The sequence below is a fragment of the Acomys minous genome, assembly GCF_964271855.1.
Source record: "Acomys minous genome assembly, chromosome: 3".
NCBI classification, from domain to species: Eukaryota; Metazoa; Chordata; class Mammalia; order Rodentia; family Muridae; genus Acomys; species Acomys minous.
Window position 1 is genome coordinate 140,093,919 of NC_140485.1, and position 17,022 is coordinate 140,110,940.

Here is a 17,022-nt window from a genome sequence, read left to right on the forward strand (position 1 = left end):
GGGCATGATGGCGGACACCTTTAATCCCAGTACTCACTCTGTAAGTTCAAGGCCAGCCTAGTCTACAAAGTGAGTACAGGACAGCCAGGGCTGTTACACAGAGAAACCCTGTCTTGAAAAACCAAAAAATTAAAAATTAAAAAAAAAAAAAAAAAAATAATAATAATAATAATAATAATAATAAGAAGAAGAAGAAGAAGAAGAAGAAGAAGAAGAAGAAGAAGAAGAAGAAGAAGGAAAACCCAGTGCAAACTGACTTAGTCATCCTGAATCAGATTTCAGGGAATCTAATGCCAGCATATCTAAAATAGTACAATTTGGAGAAAGGTTTCCAGGCAGCAATCAGTCCAATTCCAGGTACACAACAAAGCTGAAGGTGTGACTACATAGAAAGAAAATACAGGTCATCATGAGGGGCTTCTATAGCTAAGAGGCCTAGAGTCTAGTGTGGTCTCTGACCATTAGCATAGAGGTCAGAAGGCCATAAAATACTTGTGACATCTTCCCTAAAGATGGGTAATGGTCTAAGGAGAGAAGAGTCTGGGATAAGCATTCTGGGACATTGGGGTGAAGCCTGCCTCCACAGACAGCGAAAATGTCACCAGATCCTTAGCAACCCACCTCCACTCCCAGCTTTCTGGACAGAGTGCAAGTGTTTGATGTTCTCTCCGCAGACCTGCATGACTGACATCCTGCTTCTCTCAGGGCTTCTCTGGGAGGACAAGGACCCCTGTGCCCCCAACACAGCAGGAGTCTCGGGATACATGATTGGCAGAAGGAACAAAATTTTCAGTACATAAACAGGGTTCTGATGTGAGAGAGGAGGTCTTGAGAATGGAAAAGGGAAAGAAACAGTGAGTGCTCAGTGTCCTTACACTGAGTATCAGTGAGGTCTAAGGCATGGCCGTCAGGTGCCAGGAAGCAGAGGAACAAACACTGGTGGGATGTGAAGCCAGAGAACCAACGAAGAAGCACAATGATGCTTGTGTAAACCCACAAAGCAAAAAGGTGCAAACTCCCAAGTGGAAAGCCATCGACTGATGTGACTGTATACTGTCTGCTGATAGTCTACCCTAACATAGCTTACCACTTAGAAAGCAGAGAAAGAGAGTTGGGGATTAGGGGAAGGGAAGGGGAGGGAAGGGAAGGAGAGGAGAGAGGAAGGGAAGGAGAGAGGAGGGGAGAGAAGGGAAGGAGAGGGGAGGGGAAGGGAAGGGGAGGGGAGGGAAGGAGAGGGGAGGGAAGGGAAGGAGAGTGGAGGGGAAAGGGAGGGGAGGGGAGGGGACCAGTGTCAAGGGAAGGCAAGGGAAGGGAAGGCAAGGGAAGGGAAGGGAAGGGAAGGGAAGGGAAGGGAAGGCAATCAAAGGAAGGGAAGGGAAGAGGAAATCAGTGTCAATGTGGGAAAACAAGAGAAGAAACACCCCAGTTGCTTAGTTATGCACTCACATGGTAATCACAATAAAATTAAAATGTATTAATAAAGGTTTTAGGGTCAAAGTCAGGGCTTTGGTAGTACCAAACTAGGTTTGCCACTCATCCCCAATATACCAATTGAAGAGATAATTTTTTTAAAGCAGGAAAAGGGAATGTATTCACTGTGGTACACTGGAAAGAACAAAGAAGTCCAGCAACCCCCAAGTCTGTTTTCAGGGACCTCACATGAAGTTTACCCTTAAATAGAGGCCAAGAGGCTTAGTTGTAAGCCCTAGTCAAAATCCCTCTCCTCCTACTTTGACCCATTACTGGCTCAGCTCTACTCTATTCTGCAAAGTAGCTGGATAAGATGAAAGAACTATGTGAAATCTCTTATTCTGAGGCAAGTTCCTCCCCTGGCTGGCACTATGCATTAGCCTTTCCTTCCCCATTATGAGAAACCTGCAAGTTTTTAGCTCTTTGGGGTCTACTACTAATAGTTTAATAGTGCAAGTATTTCTCATGGAATAATTTCTCTCATGCTAGTTTGGTGTGTGGTTACAAATGGAGGAAAAGCATCTGAGAAAAGATGATAAGGTTGCAGCTTGTAATGACGCACGGAGGTTTGAGAGAAGGCGTGGGAGGGAAGAGGGAACCTCAAGGAAAGCACAGGCCTCTGTGAAGGTTGACGGACAAGAGCTATTTGTCAGGGTCTCTGTTTGTGGGTTTTGAAGATGCCCAGCTTGGCCCTGTTACCCCCAATCTGTTCAGTTCAGAAGGGTAAGAAGAAAGGCCACTGGAGGGGAACAGCTTAAGGCATGGAGGCTGGGGGTGCTGAGAGGCTGTTCACGTATGGAACGACTTCCAGAGAAAGGTAGCAGAGTTGGAGAAAAAAAATGTGAGGAGGTGATAAAATCCTTACCATGGTGGTCAGGGAAAGGAGGGGACAAGAGGCCAGTCAGCAGATGACAAAAGCCATGTAGGAGAAAGCATGCTAGCACCCCAAAGCAGGAGGTTCAGGAGCTTTTGAGAACCAGGTGTTGCCTGGAGCTGAGCAGCTGAGGACAGGTGGACAGTGGTGACGGCTCCTTCACTTTAAGCATACGGATCTCGAAGGGAAGGTCTCCACCAAAGGAGGCCCCCAGTTCCCAAGGGAGACTGCAATGTAACGAGTCCATGGATCATGGAACAGAACTCTGCATACAGAATGGATGACTTATTAAGGGAAACAATGGAACACAATTATGCAGGGGTGAGCTCTGTGGGGAAGATAACACGGCAGACGCAGCGCGGAGAGCAGCCCCTCCTGTGCTGCATGTGTCCAAACACAGGGAAACATGCGCTGCTGTGGTCAGTAATGACAAGAGTTACATACAGTGAGGGGCCAAGTGATCTCTATAGTGATACAGAAGAAATGTCTTAAATATACCTTGAGAGTGTGATACAGAAAATAAAATATATTCAATTCTAACTTGACCACTAAACTAGCCTTTAACCCAAGACTTTAGTAGAATGCCAGATTTAAAAGCTAAAAAAAAAAAAAAAGTTGCTGGCTTTCCAAGCAATTTCATTCATCAGTTAAATTAATGAAAATCAAAAATTGGAGACAAACTTACACTAATTAGCTAAGTAAAGAAAAGCTGTTAAGCATTATCTGATTATAATCTTTTCCACTGCTCCTTACTTTTAGCAGAAATAGGTGTCAATTACATCTAATAAAGTCAAATTTTGTATTTGAAAGTATAGCCAAAATATACCATTTTTTAAAGAAACATGCTAGAAAATATTTTAAAATATAAGGAAACAAAACCACAGTTTGATCTGAAAACCCCACTGAAATTTCATTATTAAAGTTTCTGAAGTCTGGATCCAGGCATGATGGCATCTACCTGTAATTCTTGCACTCTGGGAGGCAGAGGCAGGTGGATCTCTGTGAGTTCGAGGCCAGCCTGGTCTACAAAGTGAGTTCAAGATGGCCAGGGCTACATAGAGAAACCCTGTCTCAAACAAACAAACACCAGTTTCTGAAGTCTGTATTCAAGACAAAAACTGGGGTTTGGAAGGATGACCACGTAGTTAGGATCTCATCCTGCGCTTACAGAGGCCCCCAGTGTGGTTCCTAGAGCCCAAGCCAGGCAGCTCACAGCTGCCAGTGACTGCAGTTCCAATGGCGCTAACACCTCTGGCATCCATGAGTATGTGCACATACATATAACTTCTAAATAATAGTTTTTAAAATCTTAATTATAAAAGCTTAAAAAAATGGATAAAAATTGAAGCATATTTTAGATTAAGTAAAAGAAAAGAGTATTAGTCTAAAAAGAATTCTGGACTTTAATAAGCTTATCATATGTGGAAGGAAAAGTTATCCAATTTTAGTACGTGGCTACAGTTTATGACAGGAGAAAGCGGAGGTACACAAAGGACTGCACATGATGTTCTAAATCAGGAGCAAATAAGCCAACGCTACTATAAATATTTATTGACAATGAAAGCCATATAAGGTTAGTGTCCCCTGGAAAGCTGTCAACACAACCTAAGCTGTTTGCTTTCTTCCTGAGTATATCATAAGAGATGTCACAAAATGCAGAAAGAGGTTGATAAGCCTTTTTAAACAAGTATGAGGCATTTGGTGGAGAAGAAGTTGGCAGCCTGGAGAGGACCCTGAAGGCAGGCAAAAGCCTGTGAGTGGACTCCTGCCCACAGGACCAAAGCTGTCAACCGTGCTGTGTTATGCTGAGACAGGTAAGCAAAACAGGTAGCAACCTGGAAGATAACATAGGTACAGTACATGTGGTAAGAGCTACTCACCAAGAGAAGATCTCTGTTAAGTGTTCAGAAGACACAAAACTAGAGTAGGGGTGTGTGTGTGTGTGTGTGTGTGTGTGTGTGTGTGTGTGTGTGTATACACATCATGCGTGTGTATGAGTGAGTTAGTTTAATAATAGTCTTCTTTTTTTTGCCTCTATCACATTATATTGAATGTGTAGATACACAAATACATAGATAATTCCAGCATTCAGGAGTCCTAAGTCAGGAGGAGCAAGAGTTTTAGATTGGTTTAATTATACAGCAAGACCACGCCTCAAAAAAACAAAAGAAAAACCAATGCATGAGACCGTTACTGTCACATATAAACTAAAGTGGGGCCGTTTGGCAAGGCTACCCTCACAGGGTGCAGTACAACAGACAGCGGCCCGGGGCCCATTTGATGAAGCATGTGGCCTGGCACTGACCTCCTCAGTGCCCGCCATTCTGCTCTGTCCCACACAATGGTCACTCTCCAGCCGCATCCCCAGGCTTGAACGATGCTTCAAATGGAGGCCAAGATGCCTTCCCTGCCGTTCCATAAGTTTGTCACCTATTGATACCCAGGTTGTGACTGTGGCTAAATGATCTTCTTTCGCTTTTTTCCATATTCAACTACCTTGTCTATGAGCATTCAGGCCATTACTACTGTCATTGAACTTTTATTTCTATTCACATGTAATTCATTCTCAGCTAATATGGTTCTGAAAGGGACAGACATGACTTGTCAACCACATGAGCAGTGACTTCATTCCCTTGCTACCATTATTGAAGGGTTATGATTAGGTTCCAGAGAAAGCAGTCTATTAAGGTAATCGATCACAGTACAGGAAAGGTTTTCACTTGTCTATTGGCTTCGTGACTAGAAACCATGCATATGTCCTGCTATTGCTTTTTACACTGGTGTTTCTCTTCGTGTACATTACAGTCTATACCAATAGCTAATATTTATCCATTCAGTTTCATGAGTATGTATTAACTGGGTACGTGTTTTTTTTTTCAAAAACATCTCTAAAATTGATACAATATCTTCAAAGCCCAGATTGCAGTCAACAAACATCATCAGAAACACTGAAATCTATGCAGTTATGGAGATGTCTGTTGAGTGCTAGAAAACCACGATGGCCTGATGAAATGACAGGTGTCCACATCTGTCTCTTCTCTGGAGACCAGATCATTTTCAGATTCTTGTATTCCTGAGACCTCTTCCTTTCATCAACCTTCCAACTAGTTCCAACTCCTTGTCTATTTTCCTTCTTGTTATAAATGTACCTACCCATTCATGTCAATAATGCTAAGTAAATGAGTCACATGCTTTTAGTAGGAGTTAAAGTGAGGTTGTTTCAGCATTTTAATAAGAATTCTATCACCTTCTTTAATGATTTCATTTTTATCCCTTATCCTTTCCAGGTAATTATAAATGTGGTTAGTATTCTTTTATACTTTTATCTACACAATTTGTGAAATGCACACACCCATATACATATACATATGTGTATATATATATATATATATATATATATATTATTTCACTTCTTTCATAAAATGAAGAATGCAGCCAGGAGTGGTGGCACATGTCTTTAATTCCAGAACTCAGGAGGTAGAGAAAGGTGGATACTGTGAGTTTGAGGCCAGCCTGGTCTACATAATGAGTTCCCAGACAGCCAGAGCTATATAGTGATACCCTGCCTTAAAATAAACCAAAAAAGAAGCTGGGCATGGTGGTGCATGTCTTTAATCCTAGCACTTGGGAGGCAAAGGCAGGTGAATCTCTGTGAGTTCAAGGCCAGCATGGTCTACAAAGAGTCCAGGATAACCAGGACTATTATACAGAGAACCTCTGTCTCGAAAAACAAACAAAAATATTTATATAATAAAAATAAAATAAGGGATGCATGATATATATTATTCTGAGTTTTAATTATTTTAGCATTCAAAATTATGATTGCTTATATCATACATGTGAATACATTCTTTTATACAGTTTTCTTGCCATGAAATGTGACTCTTACAAAAAGATTTATTTTGGTTTTCTCTCTCTCTCTCTCTCTCTCTCTCTCTCTCTCTCTCTCTCTCTCTCTCTCTCTCTCTCTCTCTCTGTGTGTGTGTGTGTGTGTGTGTGTGTGTGTGTGTGTATTAGCAGGTGTACCTGGGTGCCCATGGAGGCTAGAAAAGGGTGTCAGATCCCATAGGGCTGGAGTTTCAGGCTAAGAGCAGCGCACTGTGGGTTATGGAAAGCGAAGTCCTCTCTTCTTCAGGGGTGGCAGGACTCTTGACTGCTAAGACTTCTCTCCAGCTTCAGAAACGTAAGCTTGGTTGTACCTCTTTACTTGGTGTAAATTATCTTGGTCTGACCCATCACTTTCTAATAGAGTTAAAATCCATCTTCTGGGCTTACTTGGCTGTGAATGGTTTGAATTGCATTTGCTCCTTCAGCCTCAGCTATCTCTCTCTCGGCACGAGCCTGCCCTCTTAGCAGCCACCCTATCCTAATAAGCAGATGTCCTCCATACATGGCTCCTCCTTAGCTATGGGTGTAGGTAGTGCCCTCCACTAACTTGCTCTTACTCTTTGCCATCAGATTGCCTAAAATTACACATAATTATTAATGACTTTATTAATCAAATCTCAGGAGACATGCTATTTAGAAACACTGAAAATCAAGCAAGAATTTGCATATTAGGGAGTTAAAAACAGTACTGCATTAGGTCCTCAGACTTGAATGAGGGTCAAGATACAAATACAGAAGCAATAGCAGCCACCGGTAAGCATCCAGATGACACACCCAGTGCTACAGACTTCCAGGTAAGCATGTCTTCTCTTAAATAAACTGTACACTTTCCGTCAGAGAACTGGATGGGATGGGATAGCCCTCTGGGTATCTAAGTGACTAAAGATTTACCACCAGTTTCTGGGCTGTTTCCCAGAAGTGGCAAAATAAATACCGTTAATTTTCAACATGACCTTCGGGATGAAATAAAGATAAAAAAGAAGATGCAACACTAACTGCCTACATTTTAACATTTCAGTTACACTAACACAAATTAAGAGAGACTGACCAAGTTGAAGAATGATCAAAACCAAATAAAGAGTTCTATCTTAATTTATAAAGAGCTCTGACAATATGAAAAGTAACAAAATAGAAAACAAACAAAGATATAGACAGATAAGAAAAATAATGATTAATGGCAAAGCAGGAAAAGCAACCAAATTACACACAAAAAAGACAGCAATTTGAATTCTAAAATTATCAAAATGATTATAATGCAGGATAGCTATGCACTGGTGGGTGTCTGCAAACAAATTCCAGCTACTTTCTCTCTAAGGAACACAGAACCTTCCAGAAATAATTTTGGTTATAGATATATGACAAACTGATTAATACAAAGTTCTTTGAGACAATTCAATTTATAGGACTATGTCTAAAGAAATAAATGAAAAGAATAAAAATAGCCTTTAAATAAATGAATAATTTATTTATCCAATTAATATAGTAACCTCAAACCTAATTGTTAGCTACTACTAAATAAAAACCATGTACAAAATTCTGTGTGTCTGTGCTGTGAGCATGCATGCATGCATGCGTGTGTGCATGTTGTGCATGCATGCATGTGCATGTGTGTGAGTGTGTGCACGTGCATGTGTGTATGTGTGTGTTTGTGTGTGTGTGTGCATGCAGTAAAAGCCTTTCTTGTTGAAATTCATATTTAAAAATAATATTGTGTACAGGCTTCAAAGAGACTCAGGAGTCCAAAGTTTAACATGGGCTATTTCCTCAGGCTGAATATATATTTATTACCCATTTTAAAGTTTTTATACTTTTTACACATTAAAACAAAGAATGTGAAATCTCTTACACTAAAAATAATATTATTTTGTAAATAATGTGTCCATATCTTCAGGGCGATATATTTAATAAAGGACTAGTGCTAAAGATAGAGCAACATATCCATATTAAATTATAAAACCTGATCACATATTCTATTTGCTCATCGTTTTGAATATTTTCTCAAATGGTTTCAATATACTAGAACCTTAAATGCTTTGCTCTGAGCATTCTTGATTTGATTTTTCACACACAGTGTATTTTAAGGGCTGTTCATTTGATTGCATTTGGTTCATTTAAACTCATCTCATCAAAATGCAAAATTTCTAAGAGCTATTTTATCTTAAGAAAAACCACCCAAACCCCATTCAAACCTAACTTATGTTCCCTTTTTTTCCCTCAGGAAAAGAAAAACAAATTTTACAAAAAGTAAATGAATGTAAGCTCCAAAACTTCAATATGATACAAACATAAGGCACGAGACTGACAATCAACCTGGCTCTTCAATCAGTTTCCCCAAAACTCTCCGACCAACTTTCCCTGTCTGAAACACCAGGTATTACATCTTCTTTAACTCTGCCTGTGCTCTAGGAATCAGGGAACCGAGCCCGCCGTTGCTGCCTCTCCTCGCTTTGTGCAGTCCTGCGTTTCCAGTCCTTCAGATGCGTGTCGTTAGCTGCAGGGCACACACCAAACACTCTGATTCTTCTACTTTGAATGACATTTTATGTCCCATTCATATACTAAGTTTTCCTTCAAGACTATATTCATCTCTTTTCTATTGAATTCCAATCACTGTAGTTATTGCAAGCTTTTATGTTAGACACACACGTACACACTCACACGCAGGCATACACATACACAGAGGCACACACACAGAGGCATGCACACACACATGCACATATACATGCACACACACCCATGCACACACACCACACATACACACACACACTTACATACACACACACATGCACACACACCACACATACATACACACACTTACACGCACACACGCACATGCGCACACACATGCACACATACATGCACACACCACATTTAATTTATACTATAACTAACACTTTATGCTTTCCCCTCTTCCAGAATCAGAGCTATTTGTGGCATGCCATCTTATTTGTCCATATGTTCCCAGTACCTTCACTGGTGAGTAAAAACCCATAACATGAGTTAAACATGGATTAGGAAAATTGTGTCTATTTTTAGACAACTTGCCCAGTAAGATATATCTTATTTTAACACCTTCTCAGACCTGTTAGGATAGGCTAAAGGGCAAGGCACGCTTACACCACATAGATGCTGACAATTGGGAATAAAGCTGAGAAGGAACAGATGCTTGGGCTCAATGTAGCCCCCATCTAGGTGGAAACAAGAGGGCAGGTAGAGAATTTATAGAATGTTCCATAAATACCAGGAACAGAGGAGAAAGAGCTTTAAAGAACCTAATAATCTGAGATGGACCACAGGATTCTGTTGGGAAAGAAATAAGCTGAGATGGCACTGGCGGGTCCCATCCTCACAGGAACGTGCTGACTGTGTCTACAGTTAGGTCACAGGAGGTGAGAAAGCCAGGGCTCAGTCAGTCAGTGCTCGCTCCAGCCAACTCCACAGAACCGGGAAATAACTGCCACGCTTCCCCGTTTCCTCAGGAATGGCTCCTTCAAAACTAAGATGCCTGTCACTCAGCAGTTTGTATCAAAGGCGCTCTAAGATGCAAGCAAGCGCGCAAGCAAGCGTGCAAGCGCGCAGAATTGATCATCAGTGTTTCGTGTTCCCTGGCATAGGCACAGGGTCAACATCAGAAACGGCTCTTCCTAGAAGAGCCCATGGCACCGCAGCAGGTTCAAGGAGTGTGTGTCGCTTCCAAGCTAAGAGGCCACCACAAGGCTAATAAGAAGATTAAATGTATTAAGACAAGCTGAGGCTAATATAAATTTGATTTCTGCTCCCCTAAGAATACCAAGCACCTGAAATAGAAGAGGTTAAGTGAGGGTGAAAGATGGCATCAGATGCACTCATGTATGACTTACTTTTGAGGAGAATTTTCTGAGAGATCACTTAAACCGAACAGGAAATTGTTCAAGGTTGTTTTAAGGTAATTAATGGAAATGTGGGAACAGAAACCAAATTTCGAATTTGCCACTGTCATAGTCCAAGGAGAAAAAGAAACCAATTTTCTTACAAAATGATTTATAAAAATGTTGTTATAGATTTTGTAAAAAGAAATCATCAAACTTGGATTTCAATAGTTTTCTTCAACTAACAGATTTGAGTAAAAATAAATAGCTTAAGTGAATTATTTGTATAATTTCATCCACTTTATTTTTGCTAAAACAGTAAAGAGGTGGTGAAAACTGGACTGCAAAGACTGACCATAGGGAGATGGAGCAGGGCAGAAAAATAACATGTATCTTCAGAGTTAAGCAGAGTCTCTCACTCACATGAGGCTGTTAAAGAAAAAACTGATCTGGTGTAGGGGTCCAGGAAGGTGTCTCAGTGGGAGGGTGGGAGCAAATGAGGTTAAGCATTAGGAGCTGAGGTAATCCCTGGAACCACATGGTCGAAGGCTAGAACAGATATCTCCAAGTTATTATCTGACCTTCATGTGTGTGTGTGTATGTGTGTGTGTGTGTGTGTGTGTGTTGTTGTTGTTGTTGTTGTTGTTGTTGTTGTTGTTATTGAATAGAAATAAGCAAACTAGACAAGATAAATGTTTGAGTTATTTATAAATATAAAATGTTAACCATAAAAATCAAGACATTAAATTCTACATGGGTAAATCCATCTCTGTAAAGCCTAAATAACATAGAAGTCTATTTGACAGCATTGCTAAACATTTCGCACATTGCATGCCCAACTATCAGTAAGCGGAGCGTGACATGTTGGCCTCCAGGAATTGCATGCAAACATGTCTTATAGGGGGAAGCTCTGTTCATCTGCAAGGTTTAGGCTGCCTTATAGGTCTTAAAACTTGTAAAAGTAAGCCTTAAATGTATTTACATAGAAAGCAAATAGAGTGGAATAAAAACCATGTCTCTGTGCCTTCAAATACATGAAAGCTGCACGATTTTCTGTATTACTAGGCTGTTCTAGCTTCAAAAGTTAACAGTCCTGAACGTCTTACCGCTATCTTATTGAGGGAGGGGAAGCAGTGGAGGATACCAAGAAAACAGGCCCCCTAAACCGCCATGGCCTAAGCTCGGTTGAACTCACAGAGACTAATGAGCATGCACAGGGACGGCATGGTCTGCAGCAGGTCCTCTGTGTAGATATCATGGCTTCCGGTTGTTTATATGGGATTCCTGAGTGTGTGGACTAGTAGGTCTCTGATTTTTGTGCCTTCTCTTTGGCTACTTTCCTCCTGTCTATTAGTTTTGTCTAATTCCGATGTGTTAGTTTTTGTTTTATCATCTCATATTTTATTTTATCTTATTATTATCTCTTTTTTTTAATAATAACACATTTTTATTGAAAATTAAAAATAATTCCTATTACATCTCATTTCCTATCCCATCCCATGCATCCTCCCAACCCTCCCTTCCTCCCACTTTCACCCCAATCCCCCTTCCCTATGACGGTGGCTGTGGGGGACCTCCTCCCCCTGAATATGGTGCTAAGGTATCAAGTCTTTTCTTGGTAGACCGCTATCCTTCCTCCGAGTGCCATTGGGCCTCCCCAACAAAGGGACATGGCCAAATATGGGGCACCAGAGATCCTGTGAAAGTCAGTCCCCAGTCTCCACTTAGCTGTGGAGAATGTTCTGTCCCTTGGCTAGATCTGGGTAGGGGTTTGATGATGACTGCCCGTTTTGTCCATGGATGGTGCCTTAGATCAAGCAGAATCCCTGGGCTCAGATCTAGCCATCATAATGTTCTTCTTGTAGGTTTCTAGGACCCTCTGGGTCCCCCTACTTGCCTATCCTCTATATTTTCCTCATCTAGAGTCTCAATAGGACAAAAACTCTGAGATACCATCTTACACCCATCAGAATGGCTAAAATCAAACATTCAAGTGACAACACATGCTGGCAAGGATGTGGAGAGAGAGGAACACTCCTTCATTGCTGGTGGGAATGGAAACTAGTACAGCTACTTTGGAAATCTATTTGGTGCTATCTCAGAAAAATGGGAATAGGGCTTCCTCAAGACCCAGCTATTCCACTCCTAGGAGTATACCCAGAAGATGCTCCAGCACACAACAAGAAAATTTGCTCAACCATGTTCATAGCAGCCTTATTCATAATAGCCAGAACATGGAAACAGCCTAAGTGCCCCTCAGTAGAAGAATCGATAAAGAAACTGTGGTACATATACACTATGGAATACTACTCAGCTATTAAAAACAAGGATTTTCCAAAATTTGTGGACAAATGGATTGAACTAGAAATGATCATAATGAGTGAGCTAACCCAGAAGCAGAAAGAGTCAAATGGTATATACTCACTTATTACCGGACACTAGCCCAAGGGACAGGTCCCATGAAAGTCTGCACCTACCAGGAAACGGGGATAGAGGTGAGGACATCTTATTATTATCTCTTAAAAGGCTGTTTGCTTTCTTGTGAGAGGGGAGGTGAGGAAGAACTTGGAGTAGAGGAGGAAGAAACCATAATTAGAATATATTGTGTGGGAAACATCTATTTTCAGTAAGAGAAAAAATAAAATAACTTCTCTGTAAAAAAAACAAAACTGATCCAAATGTTTGCTTTAAAAAAAAATCCTGAACATAAAACACTGTAATAGTTGTACATTGTTTAAAAGTTGATGTATACAATCAAAAAGACAGGCCAAGTGGCTCTAAAGGAAAAGACAAGGAGCTATGACTAGAAATCCAATCCTAGGAATCAGTTCAAGTTCTAATCTTAAAACCAGCTCCTAAACTCCTCCTCCTTTGCATCTGAATGAAAGGAGTTCAAATCAAATAGCTCAGATGGTTTACTCATAAGCTGTGAATCCCACACAGGACACAGCGGAATGTTTGGGATTCGGTGGCTCTCAAAGGCTTACAGCAAAGCTTACAGCTTATAGCTGGGAACAGCAGAGTATATCAAATTCAGAAATAGGGAGAACCATTGTCTTCACGTCTTTTATTAGACATTCTAGCCACATATGAAGGTGGGGCCTGGGACACTATGGTTCCCATGGTTATTAGTTTGTTTGTTTTTCAAGACAGGGTTTCTGTGGGTAGCTCTGGCTGTCCTCTGTAGACCAGGCTGGCCTTGAACTCTCAGCAGTCTGCCTGCCTCTGCCTACCCGAGTGCTGGGGTTAGGTTCCCATGGTTTTAATGTCTGTTGCCACCAAACTGAAACTTGGTCAGGGTTGTGGCAGTGTCAGGAGACCATGCAGCTCTGCTTACATGGAGGAGCTTAACTCAGCTCTAAAAGGCAAGTCAGTCTGTCTTCACCTCTGCACTTTTCCTTCCATCTTCTGCCAGAGAAGGGCACATGGCCTCCCCTGCCTAAAGATGCAGCATGCAACACATCATCTTGGGACAAGAAGGATGGAGTTTAATGATGAAGCCTGCTGGGCCCTGACCTAGACCCTCCCACCCTCGGAAACTAGAAACAAAGTTCTGTTGCTTATCACTTATCAAACTGTGTTGCTGGACTGAAGTTTGCCATTCTATGTGGCAAAAGCTAGACAGAGTTTAGCGATTAGATAATGCTATAAAGACCAGCAAAGCCTCTATACAATGCTAGAGTAGTAAGGGCTAATTTATGGAGCAGTGCTTCTTAACCCCTGGAGCCTCTTTTCCCTCCACTCATAGTATATTTTAAAAATGAACAAAAAGCCAAATGAAACACACAAAACTCCACATGCAAATGGAGTACTGTCCCCACTCCATGGGAAAAAAAAAACAGGGGGTGGAGAGGAAGCATGCTCTCCAAGGCTTCATGTAAATAGCGATGGCCTTGCACCACCAAGTGCAGCAGTTACTGCTGGCTGAGCCATCCAGTGAGGCTCAATCGCTCACAGGATTCTCCCCTCCTTGAAGACAGCCATCCTAGGAGGATGATCTTTCTACAGGCAGTGAGACCCATAAACTTTCTGTGAGTACAATTAAGTGCTCTCAGCACTCACGTGGAAATAGATACCAATTACACAAGTCGTCCTGCTAAGAAAAGGAAAAAAATTAAAGGTAAATATGTAGCACACTCAGAAGAGCCACACAGACATAGAATGGGAACAGAGCTCCAAATCCCCAGCAATCTCAGTTCCTATGAAGAATGTCAAGGACCTGGGCAAAGAATTGCTAATAATTAGTTTATCAAATGGACCTGGACAGGGAGCAATGGGTCTAAAACTATGATTTGCTATACCATTAAAATATCTTCTTAAAAAATGAGGGGAGATCTGTTTTGTGGATAAGCACTCAATTAAGACTGTTAATGTCAGTGTTTAAACAGTCATAGAGATTGGCATTTTAAATTCATAAATATAAGATTCTTCCTTTGCCCCTAAAATGAGCTTAAGCTTGGCTGAGTATTTGAAAGTCTAGGCAAGGAAAATAACCAGATACTATTCCTTGTTCTTGGACTCTAGAAAAAAGAATGTGAATCACAAATATATTATTACATAGAGAGAATTTATTTATGTTCAAATAGCATCATTTTCAGTGGTCCAAAATATTTTTTAAGCCTAGACATAATTTATATATTTGCTATAAAAATATTGTTGGGATTATCAAGATATTCAATTTAACTATTTGAGAGTCATTGGATAAATAACTTTATTAATTTGTCAGTGACTTGTCTTTCTTTTATCAAGTATGTAAATAACTATTTTCACATCAGAAAATAGTCTAAATTATCCAGTAACTGCAAATACCTCAGCATATGTGAACTATGTGAGTATAGTAGCCATAACCTTTCCTGACACACACTGTTCACTGTGCACCACACTCCCCATCTCCGTTTGCCTGTGATAGCTCACTGCGCACCACACTCCCCATCTCCGTTTGCCTGTGATAGCTCACTGTGCACCACACTCCCCATCTCCGTTTGCCTGTGATAGCTCACTGGCACACTCACACCACTTCTCACATCACTGAAAGATGTCTGGCTCCATTCATGTGCTCACCAATATCCACCCAAAGTCTCCCAGGAGTCATGCAGGGCCCTGGTATTCAAAGGTTTGTTCTCTAAACCTGTGTGAGTGCCTTTTGCTTTCTATTAGGAAGTCTTCAAACACACACACACACACACACACACACACACACACACACACACACACACATATCTTTGTATGATAACAAAGATTAACGGTGAATACTGGTTAGCCATTATGTTCACTACCAGAGGAGTGAACACTGGCCCTTCCTTAGTTCTAGGCCATTATTGCATTAACCTCCTAATCCCAGGGTTAATATCGTCTCCAACATGGCAAAAAGCAAAGCTGGACACGAAAAGTTGAGTAGCTACCCCACTGTCACAAAGCAGCCAAAATTCATACCCTCGGGAGCAAAGGGAAGCTCAGCAGCGAGAGAGCTCTGAAGAGCTGTGCTTTGGGGCAGAAGGCAGTGATGCACAGAGGACAGCCTGGCAGCCGTGTGATAACGCGCTGTACAAGGCCACAGTGATGGAGCTGATACCAACAGCAGAAAAAGCTGTTACTGTTTCAAAGCTGAGTTATGTCCTTGTGGGAATTTTTGTGAGGAGATGTGGTGCAGACAGGGCACCAATGGTAGACCAAAACAAAACAAACAAAACCCCAACTTCCTCTGAACACAACTTTATTTTTATTCTGGTTACTTACAGGAACTGTGTGACCTAAAGACACATCTCAGCATGCCTAAGAGCTCATAGAACCCGAACCTCTGGAGCCCTCTGTCAAACCTGCAGGCACACACCACTACCCGTACCTCTTCCCCCTCAACAGACGCTAACTGCATATACAAGCCTGGGACTTATGACTCCTAGCTCCCTGAGTCTTATGAGCCCCTCAAAGAGAGATTGTTTCCGTTCAGAGGAAATAGCTCATAGCAATCCTGCTGACTCAGCCTGTGAGAACTCACTGTAGAGGGATGGTCAGAAGTCAGTTTATATGTGTTTCAGAAAGAGGCAAAGGTGAATGTGGAAGGAGAGTCTGGACTTCTAAAACATCCAGTCTACCAGCACCCCTCCTCCTACAGCCTAGTGAGTGCCCTGCTATCCTTATCTTCCCCTAAAGAACCAAGAACTAACGCCATAGCTGTGAGGCTTGGAGAGCTACCATGAAAATCCTGAATATTAAATCCAACAGCAAGAGGCAAATAGATGGCTTTCAAAGCAAGTAAATCGATGGTGTGCACCCCTAGGACATAAAGAAAATCTCTGCAAAGGTTAAGGTGTGTTAAAAGACAAAGAAAGAGCCAGAGATACAGGGAGAATGAGGACAGATGACAACATGACTAAGACTAAAGTCTCAAAAATGTTATTCTTGATTATTTGTAGGGCTGAGCTCTGCCACAGACACTAGACCGCGTGCTTCATGCACAAGAAATGGGCACTGCGCCCAGTCCTAGCGACACACACACACCCTGAGCAGCTCCAAGGCTGTATCAAGGGAACTTGTGGAGTTACAAGAGTCACCGGCAAGCAAGCATATGGAACCTGTGAATTACTCAGTTCTCCATACTAATAAAGTATATTTTACTAAACAGTTAAATACTTTAATGAAAGCATAAACACACCACAAAGACCTTTGAGGTTTCAGTTGTTGCTGACTAAATACTGGTGTGTCTTCTTGATCTGATAGCAACCAAAATGTATATACACTCTAAAAAGTAAACAAAAGCCCCTTCCTATCACAGACATGTGCTAAGGGTAATCAGAGTAAACACTATATTGGGTTATTATGCAGGAGATAGATTAATATGATAATTACATATGCATAATATGTGATTAAATATAAGCATAATGAATTATCAATTAGGCTACAGTGATTCGTATTTAAGGATTCACAAACACTACTCTTGGCAAT

The 17,022-nt window shown here is 41.3% G+C and overlaps 1 protein-coding gene across 7 annotated transcripts in view; it reads right to left on the reverse strand.

Moving 5' to 3' along the window:
* The window catches only part of PRKN (parkin RBR E3 ubiquitin protein ligase), a 1,133,456-nt gene that overhangs the window by 1,017,450 nt on the left and 98,984 nt on the right, over positions 1 to 17,022 (reverse strand). Inside the window, exon 1 of one of the 7 annotated variants that reach the window (XM_084777802.1) lies at positions 12,506 to 12,525. The exons of the other annotated variants lie outside the window; for them this stretch is intronic. Within the exon in view, the coding sequence (XP_084633928.1) occupies position 12,506 (1 nt within the window). The 5' untranslated portion in view covers positions 12,507 to 12,525. Of the gene's footprint in view, positions 1 to 12,505; positions 12,526 to 17,022 lie in introns of those variants that run through there. 7 annotated transcript variants of the gene reach the window in all.